Source organism: Schistocerca nitens, chromosome 4 (assembly GCF_023898315.1).
Source record: "Schistocerca nitens isolate TAMUIC-IGC-003100 chromosome 4, iqSchNite1.1, whole genome shotgun sequence".
NCBI lineage: Eukaryota > Metazoa > Arthropoda > Insecta > Orthoptera > Acrididae > Schistocerca > Schistocerca nitens.
This window is the reverse complement of record NC_064617.1, coordinates 93322422-93343967: the sequence shown is the minus strand read 5'-3', so window position 1 is coordinate 93343967 and position 21546 is coordinate 93322422. Positions and strand designations below refer to the sequence as shown.

Genomic DNA, 21546 nt, shown 5'->3' with positions numbered 1-21546 from the left:
TGAAGTTCCTCCATTGCAGGCCAGGTGTGCACAACTACTCGCCAGTTACGTTGCACACGTTCGTAGTTCTCCTGCGCATCCTAATTACTGTCTCCTTTTTCCACCCACAGTAGTCTATCTCCCACATCGGCGGCCCAGGTCACGGCTTACAATAGCAGTTCGCGTCCGATCCCTTGTATCTGAAGTGGAGTCCTTGCCTTTACCACCTATACTCAAAGTCCAATCGCGTACACCTCCATGGTGTACACCTAGGCCACGGCTTTGCCTGGACCTTTCACATGGCCCAAAGGACTCAGTTCACCCCACAGTTCTCCGCTGTCACTTCATCCCGATTCTTGACATGTACCGAGGTCATGAAGTGATTTACACTGACAGCTCAATAGCTGATGGTCATGTCGGCTTCACATATGTCCATGGAGGATGTATTGAACAGCATTCCTTGCCCGATGGCTGCAGTGTTTCCACTGCAGAGCTGGTGGCTATATCTCGTGCTCTTGAGCACATCCGTGTAGTGACTCCTTGGGCATCCTACAAGCTATCAACCAGTGCTACCCTTGTTATCCTTTGGTAGTGACCATCCAGGAGTAACCTATGCCCTGGAACGGTCCAGTCATTCAGGGGTGTTTGTTTGGACCCTAGGACACGTCGGAAACCCAGGCAATGAATTTGCTGACAGGCTGGCCAAACAGGCTACACAGATACCGCTTTTGGAGATCGGCTTTTACATCGCCAGCATTTTCGGCTTTGGGAGACGGAATGCCATAGTCTCAGTACACACAACAAACTGCGTTTCTGTGGTTTTCTTCTCCCCTCTTTTCCGTTTAAGTGTTTGTTGCCCTTCCGTCATTCTTGTGGTTTTTCCTTTCTTTCCATTTTGTGTTGTCAGTCTTGCTTGTTTTATTCTCACCCTTGTGGCATTGTTTTATTCGGAACAAGGGACCGATGACCTAGCTGTTCGGTCCCTTCCCCCCTCTTTTAAACCAACCAATCCACTGCTGAACAGTTTCTGGCCCCTCTGCATCACCTCCTCCCTACTCTTGTTCCATCATCCTGACACTGTACTGTACTTTGCCGATACACCTGGCTCTCCTTCCCCTGCCAAGCTTCTCTCCTTTTCTGGTCCCCCCCCCCCTTCCCCTATGGCTTCAGCACTGTGCCTGGTAGCAGTCTTCGCCAGACAGCAGTCTCCCCCCACCCGTACCCTACTGTCCGCTCCAGATTGCTGCTTTTGTTCCACATGACAGCTGCATTCCAGACCGAGCTGCTGGAGATAATAGTCGTGTGCGTGAGGTGTGCTTGTTTGTGTAAATGAACATACACGTGTGTGTCCTTTCCTGAAGCAAGCTTTGGCCAAAAGCTAAGTGGGTAACAGTCTTTTTGTTGTGCCTCTCTGCAACTCAACATTTCAATTTTAGGGTGAGTAGCAATCTACCCCTTTCTTCATATTGATGATATTTCAGTTACCTAAATCTGAAAAATATTTTTTTAAATATAGTGTTTCCCTAATGCAGTATACCTGGGTTGTGTAATTCCAGACAGTATTGCCACGGCATCGTTCGCAGCTCACTTCAGCACCACCAGCCAACTTAGTTCCACCAACCGAGCTGAGGAAGAGTCAAGATGGGTAGCACTCATCTTGCTTACAAAGACCTATTTTGCTTGAGTGACTCTGAAGCAGATGTGTAGCTCATGTGCAGAACACAGTTGTGTAAAGATGTATTGAGCCTGTGTTGCCGTATTTCTCACACGTATTAAACCTGTCCTTATCACCATTTATTGGCTGATAACAACAATCCACCTGTTAAACTTTTTATGTATGCATTTTGGGAATGACCCATTATCAGAATACCAAAGAAAATGCCTTAATACAGAGTATTGTGTCAAGTGATATCTGATATACCACTTGATACCAAGAACAATGGACCTTGCCGTTGGTGGGGAGGCTTGCGTGCCTCAGCGATACAGATTGCCGTACCGTAGGTACAACCACAACGGAGGGGTATCTGTTGAGAGGCCAGACAAACGTGTGGTTCCTGAAGAGGGGCAGCAGCCTTTTCAGTAGTTGCAAGGGCAACAGTCTGGATGATTGACTGATCTGGCCTTGTAACAATAACCAAAACGGCCTTGCTGTGCTGGTACTGCGAACGGCTGAAAGCAAGGGGAAACTACGGCCGTAATTTTTCCCGAGGGCATGCAGCTTTACTGTATGATTAAATGCTGATGGCGTCCTCTTGGGTAAAATATTCCGGAGGTAAAATACTCCCCCATTCAGAACTCCGGGCGGGGACTACCCAAGAGGATGTCGTTATCAGGAGAAAGAAAACTGGCGTTCTACGGATCGGAGCGTGGAATTTAATTGATGAAACGAGGAAATATAAAAATGCAGTAAATGAAGCAGGCAAAAGGGAATACAAACGTCTCAAAAATGAGATCGACAGGAAGTGCAAAATGGCTAAGCAGGGATGGCTAGAGGACAAATGTAAGGATGTAGAAACTTATCTCACTAGGGGAAAGATAAATACGGCCTACAGGAAAATTAAAGAGACCTTTGGAGATAAGAGAACCACTTGTATGAACATCAAGAGCTCAGATGGAAACCCAGTTCTAAGCAAAGAAGGGAAAGCAGAAAGGTGGAAGGAGTATATAGAGGGTCTATACAAGGGCGATGTACTTGAGGACAATATTATGGAAATGGAAGAGGATGTAGATGAAGATGAAATGGGAGATACGATACTGCGTGAAGAGTTTGACAGAGCAATGAAAGACCTGAGTCGAAACAAGGCTCCCGGAGTAGACAACATTCCATTGGAACTACTGACGGCCTTGGGAGAGCCAGTCCTGACAAAACTCTAACATCTGGTGAGCAAGACGTATGAAACGGGCGAAATACCCTCGGACTTCAAGAAGAATATAATAATTCCAATCCCAAAGAAAGCAGGTGTTGACAGATGTGAGAATTACCGAACAATCAGTTTAATAATCCACAGCTGCAAAATACTAACACGAATTCTTTATAGACGAATGGAAAAACTAGTAGAAGCCGACCTCGGGGAAGATCAGTTTGGATTCCGTAGAAATACTGGAACACGTGAGGCAATACTGACCTTACGACTTATCTTAGAAGAAAGATTAAGAAAAGGCAAACCTACGTTTCTAGCATTTGTAGACTTAGAGAAAGCTTTTGACAATGTTGACTGGAATACTCTATTTCAAACTGTAAAGGTGGCAGGGGTAAAATACAGGGAGCGAAAGGCTATTTACAATTTGTACAGAAACCAGATGGCAGTTATAAGAGTCGAGGGACATGAAAGGGAAGCAGTGGTTGGGAAGGGAGTAAGACATGGTTGTAGCCTCTCCCCAATGTTATTCAATCTGTATATTGAGCAAGCAGTAAACGAAACAAAAGAAAAATTCGGAGTAGGTATTAAAATCCATGGAGAAGAAATAAAAACTTTGAGGTTCGCCGATGACATTGTAATTCTGTCAGAGACAGCAAAGGACTTGGAAGAGCAGTTGAACGGAATGGATGGTGTCTTGAAGGGAGGATATAAGATGAACATCAACAGAAGCAAAACGAGGTTAATGGAATGTATTCGAATTAAGTCGGGTGATGTTGAGGGTATTAGATTAGGAAATGAGACACTTAAAGTAGTAAAGGAGTTTTGCTATTTGGGGAGTAAAATAACTGATGATGGTCAAAGTAGAGAGGATATAAAATGTAGACTGGCAATGGCAAGGAAAGCGTTTCTGAAGAAGAGAAATTTGTTAACATCGAGTATAGATTTAAGTGTCAGGAAGTCATTTCTGAAAGTATTTGTATGGAGTGTAGCCATGTATGGAAGTGAAACATGGACGGTAAATAGTTTGGACAATAAGAGAATAGAAGCTTTCAAAATGTGGTGCTACAGAAGAATGCTGAAGATTAGATGGGTAGATCACATAACTAATGAGGAGGTACTGAATAGGATTGGGGAGAAGAGGAGTTTGTGGCACAACTTGACCAGAAGAAGGGATCGGTTGGTAGGACATGTTCTGAGGCATCAAGGGATCACCGATTTAGTATTGGCAGGCAGCGTGGAGGGTAAAAATCGTAGGGGGAGACCAAGAGATGAATACACTAAGCAGATTCAGAAGGATGTAGGTTGCAGTAGGTACTGGGAGATGAAGAAGCTTGCACAGGATAGAGTAGCATGGAGAGCTGCATCAAACCAGTCTCAGGACTGAAGACCACAACAACAACAACAACCAAGAACAAGCATACAGTAAATTTTAACTTGAAATGTGCTGAAGTGTAATATTGTAATTCATGTTGGATGAAATTTGAAAGCAATTAGATGGGAACTTGATGGAAATGTTTACATTTGAAGTACATTTCCACTAAATAGGACACTATTTCATGCTGAAGTTACTGGTGACTCCTAACCACACACTAGCAATTATTTCACAAATGGCTTATTGGTGGACTCATGTTTACTAGTATGTATCTTATTCTTCTGTGTTAGTTGTCTGGTGTTAATTATGATACACACTGTATAACTTGGAAAAACTAGATACAGGAATAAAATGAGCAGCAGCTTAATTGGATTTTGATCAAAAAAATCTCTTTAATGAAATAGAACCATTACACAAAGGAATTAAAGAGATTAACTGCCAGTGGGCATTGATTTATATCAATGAGGGAAGTTAAACATTAGTGCTAGACCAGGATTTGAAACAAGGTCTTCTGCTTACAAGGCAAATGCACTGACCACTGTCCCTATCTGGATAAAGTGGTCACCATAACTGCATGGACCACCATAGCACACTTACCGTCCAACCCAAATTCTCAACCTATACCACACTACATCAGCAGTTCCGACGCTTATTAGCCTCATTACTCATGGCAGCTCGCCAATTCCCGCAGAAGTTCAAGCTTGGGGATCTGCACTGAAGGGATCACTGGGCATCATCGCTGTAATTATATATGTGGTGTCTGTTCTTGCAGACAGAATGGCCACACATATATAAATACACTGAGTTGACAAAAGTCATGGGATACCTCCTAATATTGTGTCGGGCCTTCTTTTGCCCAGCGTACTGCAGCAACTCGACATAGTACGGACTCAAATAGTCACTGGAAGTCTCCTGCAGAAATATAAAGCCATACTGCCTCTGTAGCCATCAAACATTGCGGAAGTATTGCTTGTGCAAGATTTTGTGCACAAACTGCCCTCTCTGTTATGTCCCATAAATGTTTGATGAGATTCATGTCAGGTGATCTGGGCGGCAAAATAATTCACTCGAATTGTCCAGATCGTTCTTCGAACCAATCGTGGGTCATTTTCATCCATAAAAATTCCATCATTATCTGGAAACAAAGTCCATGAATGGCTCAAATTGTCTCCAAGTAGCTGAACATAACCTATTTCGTCACTGATCTGTTCAGTTGGACCATGTAAATATGGTCCACACCATTATGGAACCAACACCAACTTGCACAGTACCTTAGTGAAAACAAGTGTTCACACTTTGTGGGGTCTGCACCACACTTTAACCCTACCTTCAGCTCTTTATCAGCTGAAATGAGGACTCACCTGACCAGGACTTTGTTTCCCATTTACCTTGGGCCCAACTGATCTGATCACAGGCCCCAGAGAGGTGCTGCAGGCAAAGTCGTGCGTTTAGCAAAGGCAGTTACATTGGTCTTCTACTGCCATAGCATATCAACACCAGATTTCACTAGTAAATACATTTGTGGTATTCCCAACAACTCTTCGCAAACGCCGCTGCTCTCGGTCATTAAGCGAATGCTGTTGGCCACTCCATTGTCTATGTTGAGATGTAATGCCTAAAATTTGGTACTGTCGGCACATTCTTTACAGTAGGGGGTCTCGGAATATTGAATTTCCTAACAATTTCCGAAATTGAATGTCATGTGCCTAGCTCCAACTACTATTCTGCATACAGTCTGTTAATTCCCATCATTTAGCCATGATCCACCGGACACCTATTCACATGAATCACCTGAGTGCAAATAACAGCTCTGCCAATGCACTGCCCTTTTATATCTTGCGTATGCGATACTACCACCATCTGTATATGTGTAGATCTCTATCCTTTGACTTCTGTCACCTCAGTGCAAGACTTGCCAGCCTTCTTTGATGATTGCGCCATAGTGTGAAGACATACTGAATTATTCAACTTCAAATAATTTGATATCAGTATTTCCCAATTTATTGAAAACATGTACAAACTAACTTCACTGTCAGTGGACAACAGTAAAAGTTCTTTTTCTAAATTAAAACTGATAAAAAATAGCACCAGGTCTATCTTCTTGTAAAGTAGACGAACCAGTTTATCTTTGACTAGTACTGAAGACAATATCTGTATTGAAGTGAGCTGCATTTTGTGTGTAATCAATCTCAGAAAGTAATTGTTTTTGTTACTTTTAAAATTAAATGGTTAATATGTTTCCAGACCATAGGTATAATAATAAATCGCTGAACAAAATGTTTACGTGTAAATCTTAACAAAACTAAATCTCAATGAATTTCTGACTCCTAATGCCATATTAACTAGCCATGCTAACTTCAATATCAGCTGGAGCGCCAGTGTAGTTTTCAAATCCTGTACCCTCAGAGCAATAACACCCCCCCCCCCCCCCAAAAAAAATAAATAAAGTAATTAATTAAAAAATATAAAATCTGCAACTGGGGATAATAAATACCATGAGTACAGTTAATGGTGAGCTTGGTTTTACTATACTGTCAAATCAACCAATTTATAAGAAACAACACCTAACGTACATATGCATGTGCCCAGCCCAGTTTCAATTATTGCCAAGAACTACACATTTTACAGATGTAATACATATTGCATTTTGAAGAGAAACTCTGATAGTTGTTTTCACAAACATTCAATATGCAAACCATGAGTGACCCGGCAGATGTCAATACAGTAATTGATTGATTGCCATACCCATCCCAGCACGGCATCATCAACTGTGACAGTCGCTTCCCGTATTCTCACCTGGAGCTCTGCTACATCACATGGTAGAGGCGGTACATATACCAAATCTTTATAATAATGTGTCCCCACAGAGAGATCTGCTGATCGGGGACCCCATATCATTAACTCCAACACACAAAGCTCACTCTGCACCTGAACTCGCCATGTTTATGACTAGCACTATCAGCAAATTACCAAATACGCTGTGGCAGTATACATTTCTCTTCAAAATGATGTATGTATGACATCTACACAATGTTTGGTTCTTGTGCAATAAATACTTGAAAGTGTTCCCAGACTTTATATACACTATTTCCCCAACGAATTTCTAAATTTCCTGTGACAGACTGTTATATTTGTGTTACGTCTTGCTTTATAAAATCCATCTAGGACTGAAAACAAGACATACACAAAACTGAAGACTGATTGTTTTTTCAATATTTTCCAGTGAGAAAACTCATTCGTTCAGGCTTTTTTAACACTGGACTACTGTTAACATAGAATATATATAGAGACGAATCATTATAACTGCTTGATAGCTTGTCAATCCACCTTTGGAAAGCAATACAGCAGAGCTTGTGTGACACACACGACTAAGTCTCAGGCAACTGAAAACCACACTGCCAGTTGCTTGAAACAGCAGCCATGTCTGTGGTTTGAGTGTCTATATTGTTGACGAAGGACTTACTGGCTGAAAGCTTTATTCGTGATAAGTCTTTTTGTTGTGCCTATCTGCAACTCGGCATCTCCGCTATACAGTGAGTAGCAACTTTCCTTTTCATAATATTTTTACATTCCATTGCTTGATTTACACTGGTAGTATGCATTAATAGAAAATATATCCTTCACTATCTGTCCTTAAAGTCACAACATATTTCTTAACAAAACATTTTTTGATGGATTGCACTGTAGGGCACAAAAGACCTCACATTAATACACCATCTACTGCCTCATTCCAGACAGCAAATTTAAAAACCTAGAATGTTACACAATACACATTTTTTGTGAGGGGTTTGAAAGGGTGAATGTTTCGAGAACTTCTCTATGTATTCCTCAAAGCATGCCTTGCAAGAGTATAGAGAACGTAATCACATTTGATACCAAAACTCTGTGGCAGCCTTGAGACAACATTTCCCTTGAAAAAGAAAATATTTAAAATGGTTGTGTGGCCTATTTATAGCAAATAACAGCAATTAGGTAGACCTAACAGCCAACACAAGGAAAAATTCATTTCAGTTGAGCTGTACAATTCGTTTTGGATGAGTGGAAATGATACTAGTACTGTAACTACTGGAAACATGAAATTGTGCACCTGCATACATTTCAAAGACACCTCTCACCTCCCACACAAAAAAGAAAGTATTATTTGTCCCTGGTATAATGTTTTTGAAAGTTGAAACATTATGGTCACCAGCTAGCAGCTGTTCTTTCCAGGTTACTAATGCAGACATTACTATTGTTACTAATTTTCTGTAGCTGTAATATTTTTATATTTACATGCAGAATGTGTCACCATAAGCAAAGGCAGAGCCACGTATGAAAGCACCCACGTGATTTACCAACTGACCTGCCTACACTGTGACGCTTTCTATGTGGGAATGACCAGCAACAAACTGTCCATTCGCAAGAATGGACACAGGCAGACAGTGTTTGTTGGTAATGAGGATCACCCTGTGGCTAAACATGCCTTGGTGCACGGCCAGCACATCTTTGCACAGTGTTACACCATCCGGGTTACCTGGATACTTCCCACTAACACCAACCTGTCAGAACTCCGGAGATGGGAACTTGCCCTTCAGTATATCCTCTCCTCTCGTTATCCGCCAGGCCTCAACCTCCACTAATTTCAAGTTGCCGCCGCTCATACCTCACCTGTATTTCAACAACATCTTTGCCTCTGTACTTCCGCCTCGACTGACATCTCTGCCCGAACTCTTTGCCTTTACAAATGCCTGCGTGGTGTATGTGCAGATGGATATGTGTGTGTGTGTATACCTGTCCTTTTTTCCCCCAAGGTAAGTATTTCCGCTCCTGGGATTGGAATGACTCCTTACCCTCTCCCTTAAAACCCACATCCTTTCATCTTTCCCCCTTTCCTGACGAAGCAACCGTTGGTTGCGAAAGCTAGAATTTTGTGTGTATGTTTGTGTGTCTGTCGACCTGCCAGCACTTTCATTTGGTAAGTCACATCATCTTTGTTTTTAGATATATTTTTCCTACGTGGAATGTTTCCCTCTATTATATTCACAGTATGTAGTTCATGCAGTTTTCATGGTAACATGGACTGAATATATCTAGAAAATTAAAAACCTGCACAAGGGCAATTTGTCAATTTTGTGCAAGGATGAATTACTGTGAAAGTATCAACAAATGCTGAAAAAAACTTTCAGTGATATACTGCAAACATTTTGTCACATACTTGTGGAAGTGTCTTCCTCAAATCACTTTTGTAATGACTGCTTTTAGTGCAAGATTTGAATGTATTTTCAACAGACAGTATATCAGGAAAAAGTGTTACACAGGAACCGCATAGTAGTTGAGCCTGTTTGCATAGTACCAGTCTTGTTGCAATATAAAATTTTCATCTACTTATATAATACACTAACTCTGTGTACTACTATTCCAAAAACAATTTTTCACACTTATTTGCAATTACTTTGTATAATTACACCAAGTTATCTATTATTCCTTCAATGAAATGCACTTTCAAACTCCAGTCCTCCTCATTAACCTCCTAAAAAATTAAGACCTGCCTGCCTCCTTACTATGGTTGGAAGTATTATACATGTATGTGTTGCAACTGTGTTAGGTGTGAAGATAACTGAAGTGAAATCTACAAAGTTAATCTCTTAAGAGATAATAAAACATTAACTCCTTACTATTTAATTTGGTTTCCCTGAGCACACAGCACACTTCCGATTTTGGTTTTTCTTCTCACGATGTGTTATGCTGAGTAGAAGAAACTGAAATGAAATTATAAGCTACGTCATCCACCCTTTTCAAACATAGTATGGGAATAGTTTCTCTTAAAAAAGAAACACTGAAGAAAACTGATGTTTAGAAAGTAACCTACTTGTCAGGTCAACTGACAATTTGCTCAAAACCATGTGCAGCTATTGTGATAAGCCAGCTGTAGCTGATACAGTGCCAAATCTCAACTGCTGCACACTTAAAACACTAAGAAGTACTGTGATTTCTATATACTACTACTGTGCAACAAATTTCATCGAGCTTTACAAAATTCTTTAGAGGCTCTGCCTCTCAAGACAAATTCTCATTCCTAATTTTGGGCAATGGCATACGAGTGACAACACTACAGTTTAGTGTTGGGTTTGAATTTTAGGTCCCCACGTTTTTTGGAAGTGAACCTGCATCTCCAACATATAAAAACAAAGAGAGGCAAGACAACCAAAGCAGTTTCTTACTTTTTCGAGATTCCATTTCCAGCACCACTTACGTATAACACATTTGATAAGTACAGGGAGAAAATTTCTTTCAAGTATCATTTATTCCAATTATAAAATGCAACATTTGTACAAGGAATCTCATCCATCTGGAATTTACAGAGTCCTTATACATCACGCTGAGGATTGGAACCTGCAACAGGACGATTATTCTTGTATAAGTAATCTGCAAATTCCTCATAGGGTGTCTTCGTGAGGGGCTCCTCTTTCCACAAATCTGGAGTCAGGTATGCGTACGTTTTTGCAATAGCAGCATACGTTGCCTTAGCTGAAAAGAAATTAATGAAATAATTGGCATATTCCCATAAAAAGAGTAACACAATGTACTGCAGCATGAAAGTTACAATAAATGTTAAGCATCAATACAAAGTGAACATACCAAAGTTTCCTAGGGTTCCAGTTGAGCCACGAGCTGATGTATAGCAATCTTCAATACCTGCCATCTGCAAGAGCTTCTTTGGTACTGGTGCTGACACAATACCTGTACCACGAGGTGCTGGAATGAGACGCACCTGAACAGAGCCACATTTTCCTGTGACCTGAAAACAGTAGATTAATTTTTAATTGCACAATAGGAAATGGAAGTCATCTGCAAGAAATGTTATGTAGATAACATATTTCTACACATTTGAAAAAGTAATATAAACTGAAAAGAAATTACATCACACAACAAAAATTGTTAAGATCAAACACACTCCAAAGTGATGGCCAAAAAGATCTATGCAGATGAGGGGCTACTACAAGATCTATACAAATCAGAGGCTTCTACATCTACATATATTCTCCACAAGCCACTAGACAGTACATGATACACACATACTTGGTACCAATATTAGTCACCATGCATTACTCCAGCCACAAAGAGATTAATTCCTGTCTATTCTCCCAAACTCTTGCAACACCTACCCAAAATACACAATGGAGAAAGGCGAATTACACCTTATATGATCTTTACAGATGCTCCAAATACTACTCTCATCTTCCTACTGCCAGTGTTGTGTTCAACCCATTCCACATTCCTTCTTGGCATGATTTACAATTTTCTAGGTCTGCACCAAAGTTAGTTATTTTACTTCCACAATATTTGGAGAACATCCTTGGCAAAGACCTAAAGAGCAAACGCAGATTTCATAGCTCTGCAGATTTCATCACTCAAGAGTCTGGACTTCATACAAATTAAATGAAGAACACTGTATGCTATCCTGGCAGTTGTTTCATTGCACTACCAAACAATGGCCCAACAGTGGATAAGGGCTTCCCTTTAACACAGAACTTCTTCAGCTTGGCACAGCTGTTTGGCTTGTCTTAAAAATCTCTAAAAAAAGCTTCATCCTTGACAGTAGGTACAACTGATTAAGTGGTAGTTTCAGTTTGCTTCGAGTCCTAACAAGCATCAAAATCACAAGCAATGTCTGACAAAGATAAATTACAGACTTCATTTAAATATGGTGAAAGGAAAATAACATTAACTCTGTTGAAAACCTACAATTATTCTAAATATCATCCTTACATATCTGAACAGTGGCAACCTTTACCAATACTATATTGTCTCTTGCTTACAGTTATTATATTTTTACTCCTATTCCACGACAGCTGCCATCCAATATGCAAAAAGAAAAACCTGAATTTCATTAGTCACCCAGAAATGATACCTATCAGCCTCAATGCCAACTATTTCCAGTTTACATTTAAAGTATAAATGACTAATAGTGTTTCCACATTTATATATAACACGAAACTTAGAAGATTCTTACAAATTACAGTATGATAATCAGGATGTATACGCAGACAAGAAAAAATTCCCGGATCTCCCAGTTAAAAAATCACTTTCTCATGTGAAAATACACTTGTTCCACAGTGAAAATAAACTTTTTCCATGGAAAGTGACAGTGTACTTTCCCTCGGAGCTGTAAAAACATCAATCCTTTGAATAGTAAAGGTTTTACACAACAGCGAGAACTTCCCGGCACTTTAGAAAACGAAACTTGGCACGGGGGAGGGGAGCGGGGAAGTGTTTTGGAAAGATCTTTTATGTGCAGCAATGTGTGCACCACATGTTTTCATAGTACGAATTCGAATTCCACTAAACACAGCACCTAAGTTTCCAAAGCATTGAAATAAAGACTGCAATGTGCTATTGAAGCCAATCATAGCTCACATCATATGATCACACCAGCAAGTCACAGCAGATATTCAGAGTATAGGACATATGATGCAGTAGTTAGCCAATAGCAACACCATCACTGTTAAGTAACGTGAATGCACAAATAGGCAAAGTTAATGGTTTAATTAATGTATCTAGTGTGGCTACCAGAAAAACTAAGCTTTCACATGTAATATTTGTCTTGATGATTAGTAAGTAACAAGGAAGTTAAGCTTTCACATATAGCATTGGTCTTTTTAGCTTGTGTTGCACTTCAAGATACATCACACAAATGCGCCAGTAAAATTTTAAACAATGACATCGATGTCTGCTCTTTTGGGACTGAAATTATTCTAAATGGCTGGTCCTGAAAGTTTTAAGTTTTAAACTAGAGATAAATGCTCTTGTGATTTAAGAAATTCATTGCACATTCTCACACGTAACATACTCCATCTTGACTAAAAGAAAATTTCCTTTGAAAATAACACTTTTCGAAGAACCAAACCATTCGCAGTATTTTCCAGTGACCTCTGAAGACATGGGTTCTTTTCAGTGGCCGCCAGAGAGCACCAAAAACAGGTGTCACTGCATATGGGCAGCTACAATGACGTAGAAAGCCAATATGCTCGTACACATATAGCGTTAAGAGATCTTATATGACGTCATAAAAGAAACAGGACATCAGAGGGTACTCTAAGAGCATAGGACTTCCATAAACTTTACTAAAATGCATAATTCGGCTTGAAGGACACATTCACTATGTCCAGATTCACAATGAAGTAGGCCCTAACCTGTTATCAAGCTTTTCAGTGCACTTTTCAGGATGAAAATTTTCTTTGAGTACCAGTATTGAATAGTCTCACGTTTGATTCTTTATTGGGGCATAATGCCATATGTGCCAGAAGATAAAAAAGTGCCCTTCAAATTCAGTGAACAATTGAAACTAGCCAATAATGTGGAATGAAACATTTCGTTTCTCATAAATTGACTGCATCTGCGTAAAGATTAATAAAAGCCACATTAATTTAGCAAACAGACAAAAATTACTCCATTGTTGTTCAAGGCGATTAATGCGCGGCTGCCAAAAAAGTGAAAATAAAATCAGAAAACTGAAAATAACAGCCTTCCATAATGACATGCATTTTTTAATTGGCTTGATAGCTCCCAGCCACAGAAATCAATTTTGTTTTCATTTGATGTGTGAACTGTAAACGAAGACGAAATAGGACATCAGGAAACAGCAAAATCACTGAACATAAACATGGGTCACTATACTCCCCACTAAAACCCAGACTGCTCTACGGACACGTGCGAATCTGGCAGCTTGGGTGCACCAGAAAAATTTTTCTGTGTAGCAAGACCCCTTCTTGCTACTGCTGCAGCCACGCTTCAAGTAGCAAGAAGCGGGAGAAGGCACTGCTCATACACAACTCAACTGCACAAGCGCATGAGCCTGCAGGCAACTGCTCAAAACTAACTAAATGTGAACAGTTGTGACGTCACTTTATTAAGCATTCCATAGTCTTCGTTGTAAAGCCTTTGATGGATTTTGCTATTTATCATGTCTTACCAACCAAAATTATACAAAAAACCAAATCAATGAAAAATTCCCAGAAGTCTAGAAAACTCCCAGATTTTACACGGATTGCATACACCCTGAATAACATTATCATCTCCAATTCAGAAATAGTTTACTAATACAAATAAAAGCCATCTCCATATGGCTCCCAAAGCGTAACTCTGCCGACATTCTAATCTGGCAAATGATTGAAAGATTCCTGTCTAGTGCTAAAATTTAATTAATTATTAAATTTCCAAAACCCACCTTGCAAGGCACTGTGTGTGGTTTTCCAATCTTGTTACCCCAGTAACCTCTTCGAACTGGCACAACAGACAGCTTTGCAAGAACAATTGCTCCACGAATAGCTGTAGCAACTTCCTTGGAACACTTCACACCAAGCCCAATGTGCCCATTAGAGTCACCAATAGCTGCAAAGAAGTGTGCAATTATGTCAATTGGGAAACAAATGCTACATAAGATTTGTCAGTGAATTATTAAACCGCTTGACAAAAATAAACAATCAGCCAATACTAAATAAAATTACTCCCAATACACTGTATAAACAGTAGTTTAATTGTCTGCAACACATTCACTTATGAACACTGATGCCAAGCTCTACAGTACATTCAGACTACAACAGTGTAGACTGCAAGTTTGGGTTGAGATCCACAGTTAAAATAATTTTAGAAAAACAGACACTAGAATCCAATTGGAAGTATGGGAAAAAAATACTTTGAACACTACATCTACAACAAATGTTAATGAAAAGCACATGAAATAATGTAACATAAAATCATCTGTATGGCCCACATCAGTGTGGAGACTCCAAATCAGGACTGCCCAATGGTTCAGGGCCAAATGATTCTCTTGCACCTGAACTGCCATAACAAGTCATCTAGACATGATGGGGTTTTTCGGTGCTACTTTCAGACAAATAGGGAAGGTACAGGTCTTCTCACAAGGTCTTGTGAAATTAGGAAGATCATATATATAATTTTAAAAGATGAATAAAAGCTTCATTCCTCACCAACAAATGCTTTGAATCTTGTCCTCTGACCAGCTCGAGTTTGCTTCTGTACTGGCATGATTTTAAGAACTTCATCCTTCAAAGAGGTGCCAAGGAAGAAATCAATTATTTCAAACTCCTAGAAAGAGAAAAAAATTGATTGAGATTTTTCTTATGTCATTCCTTATCAGCATTACACGGGAAAGCTATAATACCTTAATCGGCAGTGAGAACAGGTATATCTCCTCAAGCGAGCGTATTTTCCCATCCTTCACCAATCGACCCAACTTAGTAACGGGAACCCATTCCTTCTCAGTTTCTTTGCCTCCACGGCCCCTGCCACGTCCTCTACCACGACCCCGACCCCTTGGGCCTCCACGACCACCTCTGGAACCAAAACCACCACGAAAACCCCCTCGTCCACCGGCTGGAGCAGCGTCCGCCATGTTCTGTAATAAGAACAACAATCAACATAAAGTTTGCCATATATGGAAATGTATACAACAGTTATTGTGTTGGAGACTTTCAGTTATCACTAATAACAAGCAACCCTTCTCAAGAATAATGTACTAAGTGTTTTCTGTCTATGACTACGCACAGATTTTGATACATGTCATGGCCAACCCTTGTGTTATAAATTTCCTTTGCGTCACATCTATGGTCACAATTTTTTTTGTCATGAGAGTACCAGTTTTGGTTTAAAATGACCATATGCAGCAAAATATGGGTAAACACAAACAGACTAGCAGATTATCAAATGCTTAAAACAATAAAATTGACCACAATGAAAAGTATTACTAATGAAAAGTATTACTGACATAATTTTTATATTGTTCTGCGTACTCTGAAAGCTATTTATTAATTACGTCATTATCTTTGCCACTTTAGAGTATGTCAATTATTGTCTCTTAATATCTTCCTTTTTAACAATCTAACTTTCATCATAACTTATTTCATTGCTTTTTATTACTGTAACGCCTCTTCCCCCTTATAAGCCCTTTAAAGAATTTACTGATTGTATCCCCCTTTATTTTACATTTAATCACTGAAGAATGTGTGTATGCCTACAGTAGCGACATCTGGTGAACATGCTACACAACATTGTGTGGCTATTGTGCGGCAGTTTGTTTTGAACAGTATCGCTGCTGACAAGATGACTCTTGCTTATGCTGTTATTCATATATATCTGACAATGCTAGTGCTGATTTCGCATTTAACATTTGATGATGGCACTATGGCTCCAATATATTAGGACGTTTTTTATAAAACAGGTATGCCTCTACATATTCAAAACGCATAAATGCACATGTGGTCAGTAATACTTTTCATTATGGTCTATTTTATTATTTTAAGCCTTAGACAATATGCTAGTGTATTTTTATTTAGCCATATTTTGCTGCACATCTGAAATGGTCATTATAGACCAAAACTTGTAATCTGATAAAATTTGTGACCATAGATGTGAAGGAAAGGAAATTTATTCTATATTCGCGACCATGCCACAGCTTATGAAACCCTTGTATTTTTCACACACACACACACACACACACAGCAGTATTATGATAGAAAATTAACTGAATTTATGTTGCAATTTAATAACTTAAAAAAAATGACAATTACGGAGAGAAAATTGTCACAATTCGCACAATCCGTGCTGACACTCGGCACAGTGGTTGATGGGAGCGAGTTCACATGTGAAATGCTGTTACATATGCTCCCAGCAGCCCCTGTGCTTAGAATGTAAAAATAATTTAACTAAAAAATTAGAAACACCTGCAAAGCATATCGCACAAAAACAAAATACTTATGACTGGTATATAGGCAAACAGGAGAGAGGTGTACGGACTGAGCACTATGCAGGCCTACTTCTTTAACTGCACTGCAGCATCTAAGATCAGTAACAAAAATCCTTTTTCACAGGACTGTATGGACTGCATTATTACTACAAACATGTAATCTTATTCCAGGAGAAATTTATTTCCTACCTTTAACTAATATCCGGCCCCCAAGTTCAGTTTTTAGCGCAACATACTCTATTCCTCTTTGTTTTTCAGGAGTCACTCCCTTATGCTTTAATCATCTAATCCACAAATTTTTACAGCAGTTTGTTGTATCGTCTCCACCCCCCCCTTACAAGTTGGTGGGTCTTCAGGTGCGATGACTATTCAAAACTTTATTAATTTCGTTGCTGATATAATGAGATGTTAGAAGGGATGACCGCTTACAGAATACAATGGGGAAAAACGGGTTCTGAAACGTGTTAGAAAAACAATCAACAAATACGATTCCTATAGCCATCCCAAAATCAAGACGGCTTAGTCAATTACACGTTCAACTTCTCTCGTTCACAACGAAATGGCACCACCATGCAATATTTACTGAAATAAATAACGAATACGGAAAATCTTCGGTTTGCTGAAATTACTTTCTTTTCTAAAGAAAAAAGATATTATGCAGTAGACGGTATACAGGCAAATACAGAGAGAAATACCCGGTTAAGTGACTGGTAACAGAACGACGGGTGCACGTGGCCTTTCTGGCATGTATTCAGTCCGTTTTAAGCAACAACAAAATAAAATTTACACAATATCTATAAAACGACGGAACTGGCAAAAAACGCATGTCTCACACACAAGGGAACTTATGTGGGATAGGATTATAACGTAACAAGATGTATCTGTTATCCGACTTTGTATGATTGAACACAAACTCAAATCATCCTATTATATTACTAAAACACCTGATTTAATTATAAGTACTGAAGAGCTGCAACAATAATTATTATTATAAACACAACCTGACAAGAAAACACGAAATAACGCAAAAATCAGCAGAATCACAATCCCACACTACTTACTGGTAGACTCTTCTATCGACTAAATGACGAGAAAGACTTCCGGCTTTGTTAACTGGTGCCAGCCGGAAACAGTAGGTGCCTTCCATTTCTCACTAGCAATATCGATCTCTCGAAGTCTGTTGCCCTGGAACATTTTTTTTTTATTAGTCAGCAAGTGAAAATAAAGGGCCTGCACAGGCAACAACAGAGCGATAGACCGACCGACAAAACCACATATGACATTTTGATCCACCGATAGACGAACTTCCTTATCGGGATGTGGTCGGGTGGGAGCACACGACAGCCGACCCCCGCCTCTTCACACCCACCCCCCCCCGCACACCGACCACACTCACACACCAAGAAATTGTGCCACAGGTAACGCTGTCGTGCCAACCGCCCGACAAAAGTTCGTTTTTTGTCACTGCGTGTGGGATACTGTGCTAGAGAGTGCGAGGAGGACAAAACTTTGACAGAGTTTGTGGAGAAATTTAAAGATTCGAGATTTTAGTAGGAAACGTTATGCGAGGATTACAGCAATAGATACGCAAGAAACGAAGCACTTTATTTCATTTTTTAACGAATCCATAATGGTTATGTGACAAGTACAGAGAGTACACGATATACATTTTATGAATAAAACTCCGTCGATCTCCTGTATTTCAGTGTTTAGGTCTTAGTTCCGATACTTATCGGAAATGAAATTTTAAAAAAAAATATATAGACAGATTACGGATTAGACGCTAGATTTCATGTAAGGTGCTTGTTGTTGTTGTTGTGGTCTTCAGTCCTAAGACTGGTCTGATGCAGCTCTCCATGCTACTCTACCCTGTGCAAGCTTCTTCATCTTCCAGTACCTACTGCAGCCTATATCCTTCTCGATCTGCTTAGTGTACTCATCTCTTGGTCTCCCTCTACGATTTTTACCATCCACGCTGCCTTCCAGTACTAAATTGGTGATCCCTTGATGCCTCAGAACATGTCCTACCAACTGGTTCCTTCTTCTTGTCAAGTTGTGCCACAAACTCCTCTTCTCCCCAATTCTGTTCAGTACCGCCTCATTAGTTATGTGATCTACCCATCTAATCTTCAGCATTCTTCTGTAGCACCACATTTCGAAAACTTCTATTCTCTTCTTGTCCAAACTATTTATCGTCCATGTTTCACTTCCATAAATGGCTACACTCCATACAAATACTTTCAGAAACGACTTCCTGACACTTAATTCTGTATTCGATGTTAACGAATTTCTCTTCTTCAGAAACACTTTCCTTGCCATTGCCAGTCTACATTTTATATCCTCTCTACTTCGACCATCATCAGTTATTTTGCTCCCCAAATAGCAAAACTGCTTTACTACTTTAAGTGTGTCATTTCCCAATATAATTCCCTCAGCATCACCCGACTTAATTCGACTACATTCCATTATCCTCATTTTGCTTTTGTTGCTGTTCATCTTATATCCTCCTTTCAAGACACTGTCCATTCCGTTCAACTGCTCTTCCAAGTCGTTTGCTGTCTCTGACAGAATTACAATGTCATCGGCGAACCTCAAAGTTTTTATTTCTTCTCCATGGAATTTAATACCTACTCCGAAATTGTCTTTTGTTTCTTTTTTTCTTTTGTTTCCTTTACTGCTTGCTCAATATACAGATTGAATAACATCAGGGATAGGCTACAAGCCTGCCATCTGCTTTCTGTACAAATTGTAAATAACCTTTCGCTCCTTGTATTTTACCCCTGCCACCTTCAGAATTTGAAAGAGAGTATTCCAGTCAACATTGTCAAAAGCTTTCTCTAAGTCTACAAATGCTAGAAATGCTTATCGGAAGTAAATCCAGAATGTAGACAGTCAGTAGACATTTACCCATAAATATACTTGCTTTATTGTTATAAGTGTTAAAATAGCCCAGCCTTTGTCCAAGCCTTATGCTATGAAAAGCAACGTGTGGGATCTTTTTTACAGTTCTAACAATTGCTAGATGCTTCATTTCTTAGATATCTGTTGTACTTATTAGATGACATGCACCTCTACCACTTGCAGTCTTCCTTCTTCTCATCTGAAATTATTTTATTAAACATACAGGGGCATCTTTCATGCTAGATATATAAATAAATTTATAAATTTTTCATGCACATCGTTTGTTTTAATTAGTTTGCTTTACCATGATGTATTTCCTCATGGAACTATAAACCATACTGCAGGTTTGAGGAATCATTTTAGATATGAATTGTGGGAACACAACAACACTAAAGTTGAGGTTCTCTTAACTTCTACCAGTGGCTGGAAACCGTAATGCAGCTGACATCCTCTTCTCATAGCTTACAGCCTCTCTCATGGCTGCATTCTTTTTCATTTGATGATGTTTAGCTGGTCCAAAACGCATGTTTCATCCATTCTTAGTTACTTACGATAATCATTTTCTACCAGCTTCTTATTAACAGAGTGTGGGTGAATCTGTTGCTTTGCATTAGCCACTTCTCTGCCCACAACTTTCCCTTGGATTCTTTTGGCCTTGTTACCTCTGTCACTGGTGTTGGTTTGAAGTGCAAAAGCAGTGAACAAACATCGCATCCATATAACGAAGAAGACTCTTAGCACAGTTAAACTCAACACTTTATTTCTAATGATTCGTAGTGTGGCATACATCTGACACAGTAAAAAAGAAAAATAATGTTCAATTAAGCGCAGTCAATAGTAACCATACAGTTTCGATAAACAGCAGATTAAAAGTAAAAAAAAGTAAGAAGCAAAGAAAGGTCGCTGTACGGAAAGTCTGTGCCTCAGCAAAGAACAATCACTTGCCAGCGCTCCTTGCGGCTGGCGTACAAAGTCAGCTGACGTCTTGCAATCATCTGATTGCTAGCTGTCAGGCGAGAGCCGATTGTGACCTCCCACAGTCTCTACCTCTACACAGCCCCCCACAGGAGAGCGGAGTGTCGTCCTGTGTGGTACCCTAGGCGTTGTCCATGTACTTCGCCAGGAAGTGCATACTGCAACCAGACCGTGTCTTATGAGCTGGCGTCATTGTCGAGCGTGCTTTCTGGTCTTCAACAGTCGAGGCATGTAGCATGGTAGGAGGGGGTGGATACTAGCAGGTTCTTCTATGACAAACACAGGTTTGCAATGGCCGATGGAGGCGGTATTTTGTTTTCCATTAACCATGATCTTCAATATCTTCTCGTCTATGGTGGCAACTCAGTGTCACACTGGCTTAAGCCCATCCCTGCATAGCATGGTCTGTGTACATCTGTTTAATTCCTTATGCACAAAAGTTTGGTGATCACCACGTCAGGATGTTGGTTGTGGGCGGATTTGTGAGATTCTGTCTCTTAGGTTATCATTGAAATGCAGAGAATCTGTACTGTCTTTTGGTAAGGCTCTCAAATCAACAAACTTAATGGTAGGCAAAGATTTCACCGTACACAAACCCAGTTGGTGATGCATCCAGGTCTGGACTGCACTTTGTCCTAAGCCCCAGCAGAACTAGTGGCAAGGCTGACATACAGTTTGTCTCATGGCACATTAGGACTGGTTTAAGGGAACCA

The 21546-nt window shown here is 39.8% G+C and overlaps 1 protein-coding gene across 1 annotated transcript; it reads right to left on the bottom strand.

The window, feature by feature from the left end:
* Positions 1–10476: 10476 nt before the first annotated feature.
* LOC126251942 (40S ribosomal protein S2) lies at positions 10477–18130 on the bottom strand. The gene is made up of 6 exons (XM_049952701.1): positions 18019–18130; positions 15377–15610; positions 15183–15300; positions 14420–14583; positions 10831–10990; positions 10477–10719 (listed from the first exon to the last, which is right to left on the bottom strand). Exons 2-6 carry the CDS (start codon positions 15605–15607, stop codon positions 10559–10561), a joined length of 834 nt encoding a protein of 277 aa, XP_049808658.1. The 5' UTR covers positions 15608–15610; positions 18019–18130; the 3' UTR covers positions 10477–10558.
* Between the last annotated feature and the right edge of the window lie 3416 nt (positions 18131–21546).

What these genes read in the sequence shown, in the direction of transcription:
- LOC126251942 (XM_049952701.1), bottom strand. Translation starts at nt 15,607, where the DNA reads ATGGCGGACGCTGCTCCAGCCGGTGGACGAGGGGGTTTTCGTGGTGGT. An exon ending in AAGATTCAAAGCATTTGTTG is followed by an intron (nt 14,584 to 15,182) that starts GTGAGGAATGAA and finishes ACTTCTTTGCAG; the next exon opens with CTATTGGTGACTCTAATGGG. An exon ending in TGGAACCCTAGGAAACTTTG is followed by an intron (nt 10,720 to 10,830) that starts GTATGTTCACTT and finishes ATTTCTTTTCAG; the next exon opens with CTAAGGCAACGTATGCTGCT.